A 12,913-nucleotide genomic window follows, 5' to 3' on the forward strand; every position below is an offset into this window, starting at 1 on the left:
AGGAACCTCTGCATCTACATTATACAACATCTAGTGTTTTTAAAATAGTCGCATCTTCATAGGGTAATACTATGGAGAAAACTAAAGACGACATTGTGACTTTGACTGACACAAATCAATCTGTAGAGGGGAAATAATTTATTATATTTGCTGGCAACAAAAGTCGAAATTACATGTATTACAGGATCTTAAAAGGCTCAAGGGATGTTGAAGACACACAACAACTACAGTGTGCACCTGACATTTCAAGTCGGCATTTGAATCGAAGAGTAACTAATGGCATATGGGTAATACTTAAGGTCTTGCTTTGATTTAAATCTTTAGTATCTAAAACAGGTGGTTATTCTTCTTCAAGTAGATGTCAGTTGAAATTGTTTTTTTTTTTTTTTTTCTAAAAAAAAATTGAATAAGATGAATTTGTGATCCAAATTCAACAGATCTTTCTCGTTGAAGGAAGTTATCCCTTTATGCCATATTCATAAAAGCCACATCAGATTATACCACAACGTATAAATATCTGTCAAAATGACAGCAAAATTAAATGTTTTTCATATTCATTGAATAACTTGCATCTGATTTGTATTAACAGCAATCAAACAGAACCAAGCTTTAAGACCTCGAATTTAAGCTTTTTGTGACACAAAATTTCTTTTGGCCATAGTGCGCTTTGTCAGCAAACTTGAAGAAATCATTCAGCAAATGACAGCTTCTGTGTGACACATCATTGAATTAGATTTTGACACTTTGCCTTCAATCAAATATTTAAGAGCTCACTTCAATAAAAGTATCCAAAAGTTGCGTTTTCAGTAAAAACAAAGAAAACCTTTGACACTTCTTTAATTTTTTCTCGTTATATATTTCTAACGAAATAGAAAGTACAAAGCATGTAAAAATGTATTCTCGAAGTACTTGTCAATATTGTTTTGTTACTTAATTTTCAGTCATTCCCTTTTCAATGGGACAGTTAAATTTTATTTGACAGATTTTATTCAGACAAAGTTGTAATGAAAAATCAAACATGCATACGACACGTTTTTTAAATTATTTTTATGGATTCAAGAGAAGGTACATTATGATTGAGATATTAAAATTTCATACCCCAATTTAAAAGATTCTCTTTGTTTTGACATCAGATCAATATTCATTGAAATTACTAGAAGTATTTTTTGATATTTTCCCAGCTTGTAAGGAATAAAGTATGTTTTGCATTCTCAAGAGTAGCATGTCATTGAACACACCTTATATTTATTCATGAAATTTGACATAGCAAAACAGAGAAACAATCACTGTTGTTGACACCTTAAGTTTATATCAATGAATACATTCAGAGCCAATTACTATTTTTTTTAGTTTTATTTATTGCTCCATAGCTGTGACATTTTATAATAAATTTTGTTCAAAGTCAGTCACTTCTTCAGATTTGTAATCTGAACTGAAATCACTCAGGAATAAAAAAAAAAACAAAGAACACCTACTGAGAACAGGAATGTCACAATAATAAATATTTTGGCAACTGGAAGTGCCAAGTCGAACAGACTTTAAATTACTTAAAATAGACATTTTGACAACCGATGATCCCTTCCATGTAGTGTGTAGTCAGTTAAAAAACTATGTACCGCTGAAGCGAAACGAAATTTTCAATACAAAATTTCGTTAACGAAATCTTGAACGAAATTAAATTTGTTTTGTTTTTGCTTTTAAACTTATTTTCTGATGTATTTTCATAATTTTTACTTTGCTCTAATTCCCGATGGTATTTTTTTGTTAACATGAGCGCTGTTGACTTTGGAGACTTCAAAATTTTTTGTTTCGCTTCAGCAGCGAAAAAGGCTTAACACTGCAATTGAAAATGATAGATTGACATAATTTTCATAAAAAAAATAGTCGGCACAACCAAACGTCAAAACAATGACGTTTTGACAACCTGCTTAAATAGAACCTTTTGACGTTTTTAAATACTTTAACTGCTTTAAAGTAATTTTTGACGTTTCAAACCTCTTTGACATTTGGTTACTATTAAGCTAAGTTCCATTCATAATCATTTCAAAACGAACTTGAAATAAAATTGCAAAATCACCTCTTGCACACAATTAAATTTCGCATCTCATCACAAAACTGACAGCGTAACTATTCCACTTGATTAGATACTCAAATGTTGTCAGACTAAATCTATTGCAATGTCCATTCACTGTTCAAATATTATGTTTAATTCATTTCTACCGCATGCAATAAAATTTTATTAGATATCTCCCTACGTATATTAATAAGAGAAACAATAAATATGTTAACAAATTGAATACATTTTCTTCACACACAATGTTGCGCGATGTATAGCTAGTGTCAAACAAACAGTAGCAAGTTGATCTAATTGAGTATCTTCTTATATTTCATCTAACTAACTATTATACCTCTCTACCTACATTTGTTAGAAATTCAATACGAATCGAGAGCCGCACTAACCAACAAGTGTAAGTATTTGTCAACAAACACATATTTTTTTTTTTTAAGTAGCAAGTTGCAACTTTACCAAACTGACAACACCAAACCACCACCTCGCGATGACAACCTAGAAATGTCAAAAATTCACACAAATGACAACATTGTGTAAAAACATGATTCAATTAGGAGAAAATGTAGTAGATCCAAAAACAATGTCTAACGAAGACAATAATATTAAATTACTATCACAAAGTGTATAAGATATCATTTTATAGTAAGCCAGAGCACTTTTAACCGTGTAAGATCCAGCATAACGCGCATTCATCCAACCAAAGCCAATTTGAAGAGTCTATAATAGAGATAGAGAAAAAAAATTGGCACGCTGAATTACCCCCTCAGTTCTGATTCTTCATCTCATTCGAAACAAACACACCACAGACAACACACAACACTGCTGGCCAGTATAGTGCTTTGCTTTTGATCAAAGTGCGTTCAGAAAAGTACAGTGGCAGCTGTCAGCCAGTAAAATATGAAATAGACATTTGTTAAACACTTCACTTGGACTTAGTCGAGTATAGGCATGAGTTTTTGCACTTGGTTTTTTTATGAGATATCAAATCTCCTCGACCGACCTGTAGAAATTACTGCCATTATACTATGTACCAATCTCTTGTCCAACAAACCAAAGACACATCACAGAGTCAGACAGACACCAACGAAGAAGTTTCATATGGCCTTGCCTCTAATACTGACGTTTATGTATTTGACGGTTCTGGTACTCAACATTGATGGATCGCTTTCAGGTGTAGAGTTGGCTGGATGGACTTATTGCTCTGGCGGTTATAAATGATCATCATTATAATAATGCAGTTGGAATATTACGGCATTTAGAATTGTGTATAAAGAACAGAGTCTATGACGTTTAAGTGTCAAACATGAAGTTTTTGACTAATTAAATCTACGATTGTGTCCCGTACAACGTTTTATTTTTTAAACCAGTTTTTCATTGCATTTTCATGGTTGTCTCTATAAGTACTCGTATAAAGAAAACTTAAGAATTGCATGGCTAGTCGCAGTCGCGATTGACGAGTGCAAACTTATACAAGTTGGAATAATTTATAGGTTTGCAGAGGAGAATGACATTTGTAGACTACGTGTAAAATTAATAGATGACTGTTGCTGATATGTAGAAGATTTTTCTTAAACTGCGTTTCTCGGATAGTGTTAGGGAATGTAATTAATTCGTATCAAGTAGCTACAAAACTAAATGTAAGAACGAGAGAGATTCTTTTATGTTTTATCTGCGTATTCAATAAATAAGGTAGCATTCAGAGTTGAGAGAATGAGGTTCTTTCATGGGGTATGAAATTAATTTATTCTGACATTTAAATGAAGATGCTTGGTAATTAATTGGTATAATTATTGATTGTATCTCTTTGCTAGCTACAAATAAAAATAGACATGAAGAATTTGTTTATAGAACTTGGTCAGTTTTAAAGAAAGACATGATGTATTTTGAAAGATATCTATTTATTTGCTGTCAAATTTGTACACTTTTGACACTTCTTAAATTATTTACTTAAGATTCCCATGCATAAAAAAAGAGTGTCTGTGCACATATGCAATGCATACACACGATTGAAGTTATACTTGCCACTCACAGAAATTAGCTTTTATTAAAAAATTTTTTTTCGTACTAATGTGAACCTGAAAATGCCTTTAACGATAAGAAGGCTCATATTCATTTTGGCATTTGTCAAAAATTGGATTTTCATTCTGATTTAGAAATATGTATAACTTCAAAAATCATTTTGGGACTTGATTCAATAAGTGAATTATATTATTCTACCAAAGGTTTTCCCAATTCTCAAGTAAATTTAAGTACTTTTAAACGCTTTTAGCGCCACCTTTATACAGAGAAACTGTCATTTGAATATGACCTTCAGAAGTCGTTCCTTACATGAAACGCACCCATTAAATATTTCTGTGGAACGTGGAAGATAAATTACCATAAATGATTTAATGACATGCAAAAAGGTTAAATCTATCTGTTTTAGCATTTATTGCAAACATTTGGGACAGGCGTACGCTTAAAATATTCGAATCAAACAGATCTGAAGTGAAATAGAATTTGTCAGAGGCGTCCAACCCAAGCACACATTTGCCTCAAAATAGAACTTTTCAGTGCTGCACAACCTTGCAACAGATCTTGATAAAAATAAATTTATCGGTGGTGTTCAACCTAATAGCGAAACGAGGCCGATTAATTACGTTCAATTAACAAACATAAAATTCTCCAAAATATAAATAAGTAAAGTCCATAAGTAATTTTGTTTGCCACATTAGTTCTACCTCCTTTCAAAAACCGTTCACCTTCTATGTATCGTTCACTTTGCAAAATTATACCTCATTATTTCTTTATTGCAAATAAAATAAAAATCACGCAGAAGACACCAAGAACAAGAATAAAATAAATGTTCTACTATTACAAACCACATCTGATATACGATAATGAACTCATCTTACGTTCGTTGACACCTGTCAAAAGTAATTTGTTCACGGCTTTCAAAATAATATTGACACTACATAATCGTGTGCAACATACAACCAACACAAGATTTTAATACACAATACAAACAAAAAAAAATAATGATTACATCTATCAAGTCCATCAAGGAAATGCAATACGAAAACTCTTGAGTACTATTCGCACCTTTTATATACACGTTGACATCTGTCATCTAACTCTTCAAACTGTTCATCAATGTAGGTACGCTGAGCTGAGTTAAGCCTAACTAAGCAAGAGATGCATTAAAAGAATGAATCAAACGTCGGCTTCATCGTCGTCGTCGTTGTTGCTCTTCAAACAATATCATCATTTCCAAGTCATTCCGTTTCTTACACTATCCAATTCAATGTTTTATCAGTGACATTTATCTATGACTCGAAAAGAGAATTCTATGGGACAAAATCTTTTTAGTCAAAGCCGCAAGCTGAAGGCTCATACAGCCAGCTATATAGACAGACAAAAAATAACCATAGAATATAAACACCGAGACTAGGCTCAATAGTATCTATATGTACATCGGTTGACTAATGACAGACCGCAAAAAGAAAACCGCATGCCGGCAATAAAACTATAGACAGAACAGCAAACTGCAAAGGGGGGGCGAATTCAGGACGCGGCGATATATGCGCACAAATGATGATTACGAAAATGACTACGTTCCACGGCCATATGGCATTGATCACCAGCAACCAGAGCAAACTCACGCTCATGGTCTAGCCATGGCTCGATCGACTCGTATCAGCAGCCATGGCAGGCAGCGGATAGACGCGATGACAGCGAAGACTTAAGATCGCTTGTCTTACTTTAATGGTCCAACGACTTGGCGATTGTCGTTGCCTATATATTTAAATGGTATCCACAACAAAAGATGACAGGATGGGTCTCGGTCTCGGCTCCTCTGCTGTTCTTATCCGCGCGGTCATAATATAATATTCGCTAACCCCATTTCGATGTGCCTGCCTCTGCTGGTACCTTTATATCTGGTGCCTGCATCCAGTCCCATTTCACGAGTTGTGGTTGTGTTTACACGAGATGACTGTGAGGGGTTATTAGTTTGATTGGATATCACAGGTTTTGAATTAAAATTGATTTCATTTAATATTAATTCTAATGTTGGATAATATTCAATTTGGGTTCTATAGCGTTTTTCCCTTGGTTGTCGTTGTATTGTAGTTTCCTCCTACCATCATCCATCCTTACAGCAATGCCCATAAAATCCCAACTAATGGCGGGCAATGCGGAAGGATGCTTGTTGTCGTTGGTTGTTTGTTGCTCCTGCAGTTAGTAGTTACTGTCTCGGTCGTCGTCACCGTCATCATGGTTGTCGTCGATCGTCTCTCTCAGCTCGCTTCGACAACGCCAAGCATCCTCTACGAACTTTTCTACACTTTTTAAGAGTCTGGAAGAATATGACTCGTCCTCTGTGATGTCCCTCCAAAAACTGTGCTGCTTCGATATAGTATATAATTGGTGTTGAGCGATTCTTTTTTAACCTGTTTTGGCTCTAAAACGGCTGGCAATGTTTACCTTCTTCTTCTTTTGCTTCTATAAGATACACTGAGCCAAAAAACAACGTAAAATCAATCTAAACCACTTTGAATCAATGGAAAATCACTACATTTTTAGCCTAAAGTGGAAAATGATTGAATCAAAGTAGCACACTTTAAATCAAAGTTGTTCACACATTAAATCAAAGTTGTTCACACATTAAATCAAAGTTGTTCACACATTAAAAAAATAAAAAAAGTAAAACTGGCATCCGCTGGGGATCGAACCTGCTATACCTGGATTGACAAGCTTGTGCTTTACCACTGTGCCATCTCACTTATAAAAATTGATGTGACAAACTGTAAGTTAAGCATAGGACGACTTTTTAGAAAATTATTGAATATATTTTTCACCATTGATTCAATGTAGAACGGATTAAAAATTACTATGCGTTTGTTCTCTGGGTGTACGTTTAAAAACTGTTAGAAGTGCGCAAATCCATACTGCTGCGGTCGGCTATACCAGCGCTAACCAACTTATACGGATGCTGCTATTGCCTGTGTTTGGTTGTTGATTTTGTTGATTTTTGGTCGTTGCCGGCAACATTTATTGGACACATTAAATTTTAAGATTATGGCATGTCTTAGAATGGTCATGTGATATCCCCGATAAATAAAAGGGACAATTTAAATAAATTTTCTCTCCGTTTTTGGTATTTTACTGGATTTTATTATACCGGTCTTATACTCGTATATAAACTACTTTTGTATGTGTATGAATGTGCGCGGGACTTTATGGGTGCAGAATATATAAAATTGGTTTGAGATGAGAAGAAACAAAAAAAAAAAAACGAAAATTGTAAAAGAGATAATAACAGCAAACCGAAAATTGTAAGCCTCTCCTAAGTGGTTTTATTGTGCTAAAGGTATTAAATGGAAGTTGCTTATAAAATCTCACAAAATTCATAATGGAAACTATTGAATCGTAAAAAATTTAATTTTAAATAAACGTTTCAATTTCAGTTTCACAAACTGACTTATAATAAATGAAATGAAGGTTATAGCTCTGAATGGACGCCATTAACTTCTGCGTATCTAGCGAACTGCCTCCAATTTTGCATCTCATCTCATTAGGATCACTTTAACTCCACCGACAGCGTTTTTGTATGAAAAAAATTACAAACGGGAACGTCGACGTTCAGGTGTGGAGATCAGTTTTAAGGCTGTCCCACACCAACAGCAACCGACGACAAAAAACGCCACCGACTAAAAATTCCACACCTGAACGTACAAATTCCAATTTGGATTTTTTTTTTCTTTTCAAATTATTTGGGTATGTGAACTACTCATCAACTAACAAGGATGTAAATGTCAAAAACGTCGTATATGGTCGTTTATCATTTACTTCATGTCCTCGGGTATCATCGGGTCAAACTTGACAGATTTCCTAATGTCAAACTTTACCGAAAAACTCTCCAAATAACACTTTAAAAACTGTCAAAACTGTATTGGAATCAAACAACATATAGATTCTATTCATATTTATTGACACTCGATTTAAAATAAACTACCTAAAGTATAAAATAAATAACTCCATGAAGCTTATCAAAACAAAAAAAAAAAACTGACCAATTACGTTATTAAAATCCCTGACCCGTCATCAGTATCAGCACTGTGGTGTGTACGTTCTATCACCACTTATCTCTTATATTCAATAAATTAACACAATAAACAACATATATCAATGAAACAAAATGTTTGTTTATTTAAAAAAATTCAGTCCGTAGAGTGAAAAGTCTCAACGAAATGCAATAATTGTTGATTGTTTTTATCAATTAAAAAGCCCTCTCTACTACTCTTTTGAATTCATCCAAATTGCAAAAAAAAACAAAACTTTAAAACAAATTCAAAAGAAATAAAAAAAAAAAACGATTTCATGTTCAAATCCTGAAAAAGTTTACAGAAAACTGCAAAAAAATCCTCAACTATTGAAAGCAAATGAGTCGTGAAAAAAACAAACACGCGAGAAACTTCATCATCCATTAAACAAGAAAAATATACACCCGCTAGGGGGCGTTAAGAACCACATAGTTCTGTTTATATTTTGTATTTTGTATTTTTTTTTTTTTTTTGAAAGACCCCCTTCCCTTAACATTTTCACCAACGCAATTATTCTTTTTCTCTATTGTTTTCACAAAGCTCGAAAACACTCAGGCTATACAATATTTTATGCGTTAATTAAAAATTCACTTTGAAAATGGAACAATATTCAACGAAATGCCTAGACCGCTGACATATAGACAAAAAAAAAAACAAACAAACAAACCCATATACAATTAAACGGCAGCCATTTATAAATGACGGTAGCAGCGGCGGCAGCGTTGGCAGCGTCCGTCCGTTATTATTTTTGTATGCGAATGCAAAATATAATTAATCGCGATTAAGTGGCTTATGAGCATGAATGCGCGAAATGCCAGATCCACAAGAGATGCAGACTTATTATTATTATTCGCTTCGTTTAGTGTCGTTTGGATTTAAACGCAAATATATTATCAAAACTGACTATGGACAGGGCGGAGAAAATAATAAAGGCAGATGAAGATAATAATAAAGAGCGGTCTTGTGCTACTGCTAGGCTCTGAGTCCAATAACCGTGGATTGTTGTGGCATGATTTAATTTGAATATTCTATATGGAAAAATCCAAGGCTTATCATTGGGAGTCGAACCGAAATGAGTTCGCAGGATACATGAAGCTATGTAGGTATTGATGTCTGTATACGCTACCCTGAGAAATTCATTTCTTGAAGTTTAAGCTTAATGAGTTCGACAATTGCAAGCTACTGGTAACGAGTAGTTTCACAATTTGGTTAATAGAAAATTCTTAAAACTAGCAATTATTGGAGAGTTTTTATAGGAAGCTTAAATTCGATCTTTGATTAACTTTTTAAAAATTAGTGGAAAGTTTTCTAAAAAAACGGAAATTTCTAAGGAGTATGAAATAATTAGTGGAGAGTTTTCCAGAAACTTTAGTTCCCTATTGAATAAGATTTTTTAGCAATTAGTGGAGAGTTTTCTAGAAAATTTAACGGAACTTTTTAGGAATATCAAATAATGGAGATTTTTCTAGAAAACTTGAATTCGCTTTTGAACTAATTTGTAAGCAATAAATTGACAGTTTTCTAGAAAACTTAACCGGACTTTCTTAGGAGTATCAAATAGTGGAGAGTTTTGTAGAAAACTTGAATGTTGTTAGAAATTCCATTAACCTGACTGCATTACCTCCTCTGATCAATTTATTTGACTTTCTCTTTTCAGGCTGAACTTGACGAAACGATAATCGCTGCACCCCCATGCAAACGAGAACCCATAGACATTCCATCGAAAAAAGTCAAGAGTCTCGATGAAACGTCAGCATATCAACTCGACTATCAGCGATACCAGCAGGCACTCATATACCATTGTGCCCATCAACAGCAACAGCAGCAGCAGCAGCAGCAGCAACAACAACAGCAACAACAACAGCGTGGCCAAATGTCAGCGTTTCGTCCGTGGGCGCCGAAGGCGTTTCTCCCATTGCCATATAATTCTGTAGCAGCCTTGCCATATTTGAGTCAAGAACCGCCGGTATTGCAAAATCCCGAACGAGTAGTGCGTAATACCGAGAGTGAACGATTCGAACGTACTTATCAGCCGAACGTGGCGCTGGCGCCTCGAAAGAGCATACTCTCGAAAGAAAGAGAAAAAGAAAGAGAACGTGAGAGGGAAAGAGAACGAGAGCGAGAACGAGAACTTGAACGACAACAAACGCAACACGCCGCCATAACAAATCTCTGCGAAGCTGAGCTTCACATCAAACAAGAGCGACCTAGTTCGCCCGATGATATAGCACAATCGCCTGAAGAGATGCGAATGCCATCGCCAACGCCTCTCACCAACAACACCAACAAAAGCAATAACACCAACCTCAACAATCGACGTCATTCGATGCACTCACCTCAACAACCACCACCGCCATCAGCGCAACTTCATTCACGCCATTTGCACCACACCCCGCCGCAACCAATAAGTCCCGAAGAGTTTTCCGGTTCGAATGAAATCACCTCATCGACATCACCAATACCCAATAACAACAACAACAACACCAACAATAACGGTCCGTTGAGTAATACTTCACCGAACAGCATTCAACAGCACTTGCAGCATCTGCAGCTGCAACAAACCCTCCACCAACACCACGTTGCCGCGCACCAGCAACATCGAATTCACCAACACCATCAACAACACCAACAACAAAGCCCTCACCATCCGCACCAATCGCAATCAATAATCGCAACAATCAATCAACATACTAAACTACTAACAACTGCCGACAACAATAACGTTTTATGTTTACCGAGTCGTATTCGCATTAGTAAGAATTTAATAAATCAATCGAACATAGTTCGGTCACCAACACCGCCACCACTTGCGCCATCTGCTGCCAATCATGAGCAATATAATAGTAACAAACGGCAACACCATCAAATCCAACAGCAATCGCCATCGCAATCTTCCGCATCATTGTCTTCCAATTCGTTGTCGGCGCAAGCGACAGGTGCAGCGGTAGCTGCTGCTGTCAATCTGGTTACCGGAGGTGGAGCCACTAACGCTGTAGCTCCAGGGGTATTAGTCAAACCCCATCCACACCTCAACGGTGGAGTTGTGGGAACACCCGGTATCATTGGCAACTCGGAGTTCGAACTCTCGACGGACACTGACGACGACAGCTTAAATGGTGAACCCGACAGTCAAAGCAACATGCTGGCGCCGTGGGAACAAGCCGCTGATGCTCTAAAAGACACCCGTCCCAAAGATCGAGAGAAAATACTGCAACTCCTGCAGAAACTTATCCACGATAACAACCAAATACGCTTTGATAACCTGCAATTAATAGAAGAGGTACGAAAGCGGGACGAACAAATCTGTGATCTGCAGCAGGAACTGCAGCATTATCGGCGACAGGTTGCACTTCTATCGCCCGCAATTGTTCATCAGAAAATCAACAGCAGTTGCAGCAATAGCAGTACAAGCAGCAATGGCAGCAGCAGTAGCAGCAATGGCAGTGTGATTGCCAAAATTGACAGCTGCAGCAGTCAAAACGAAATGTCAGCATCAACGCCAACTCCAACATCAGCAGCATCAGCGTTACTTTATCACCAAGAGTCACAGCAAACTAAAAACGAAAACGATAAGATTAAGGTGCCCTTAAAGAAGTCAGTGCGTCGCAGTCCTGAGGAAACAGTTGTTGTGTTGAATCAGAATATTGGCAATGCTGATGATTCGATGGTGACGTCGCCTGTTCAATCTGTTGCCAATGAGGTCAAAAGCGAATCAAAACAAATGCCAAATTCAGTGAATACAACGAACGGTGAAGCGCCACCTACATCCAATTCACCGCTTACCGCCTCAGCGACATCATCTACAGCACCAACGTCAACATCTCCGATGGATTCGTGTGATGATGAATCACAAAAGGATACAAAGCCAATGGTGGCGTCACCGGCTCTATCCTCTTCATCAACATCATCATCATCGTCGTCGTTATCAACCGCCACATTAACGCCATCTAGCGGGTTTACACCTGCAACGATTAAAATGGAGAAATAGCCCTTAAATTTAAAAGTTTATGTTAAACATACAAACATAGGCCAACTGATTAATCAATCACAATAATTTTTTGTATTGTTACACTAACTCATTTAACAAAAAAAAAAATAAGAAAAATGAAGAAAAACCCTCCTTCTCTCATCCCCCTTCGTGTAGGTTATATATCTATCGTTAGAATTTGCTTAGATTTTAAAAATCAGCAGTAAAACAAAAAATGTTAAACAAAAACAAAAAATTAACATAAAGATAGTCAACTGTGAGATTTAAATTGTAGGACATTAAATTATTTTAGTTTGTTTTTTATTATTTTTTTTTAATAAGAGTATTAGACAAAAAAAAGCTATTTAAAGTACATAATCATATAAGTTGTAAATATGTCTTATATAATATTTAAACAAAAAAAAAGAGAGTTTATTGTTCGTTATTAAAACGATGTTTTGAAACAAAATTCAGAGCTAGGCCATTGTATAAATTAAATGCATATGTTTTGGTTTAAGCATTGTGTTTCCAACCTTAATTTTTTTAAATTTCTTCGCGGAATGAAAAGGAATGACGATTTTTTTTCTATCTTTTTGACAGCTTGTAAGTGACATTAAATGTCAATGTTCAGGCAAAAAAAAAATTGGGAATAGGTAATTTATGTTACTACCCGACAAACAATTTTGGTTCTATAAAGCTTTACAGATGCAATTGTTGCTTCAGTAAAGCATTATAGAAGCAAAATTGTTAGTAGGGTAATACAAGAGAGGAGCTAAATTTCTGATAAGATTA

At 35.6% G+C, this 12,913-nt stretch overlaps 1 protein-coding gene across 2 annotated transcripts in view; it reads left to right on the forward strand.

The window, feature by feature from the left end:
- The window catches only part of LOC129906102 (myb-like protein Q), a 212,158-nt gene extending 199,496 nt beyond the window's left edge, over positions 1-12,662 (forward strand). For both annotated transcript variants that reach the window (XM_055981738.1, XM_055981739.1), the window contains one exon: positions 9,812-12,662. In XM_055981738.1, the coding sequence (XP_055837713.1) occupies positions 9,812-12,142 (2,331 nt within the window). In that variant the 3' untranslated portion in view covers positions 12,143-12,662. The remainder of the gene's footprint in view (positions 1-9,811) is intronic.
- Positions 12,663-12,913: the final 251 nt, after the last annotated feature.

This window comes from Episyrphus balteatus, chromosome 1, assembly GCF_945859705.1.
Source record: "Episyrphus balteatus chromosome 1, idEpiBalt1.1, whole genome shotgun sequence".
NCBI lineage: Eukaryota > Metazoa > Arthropoda > Insecta > Diptera > Syrphidae > Episyrphus > Episyrphus balteatus.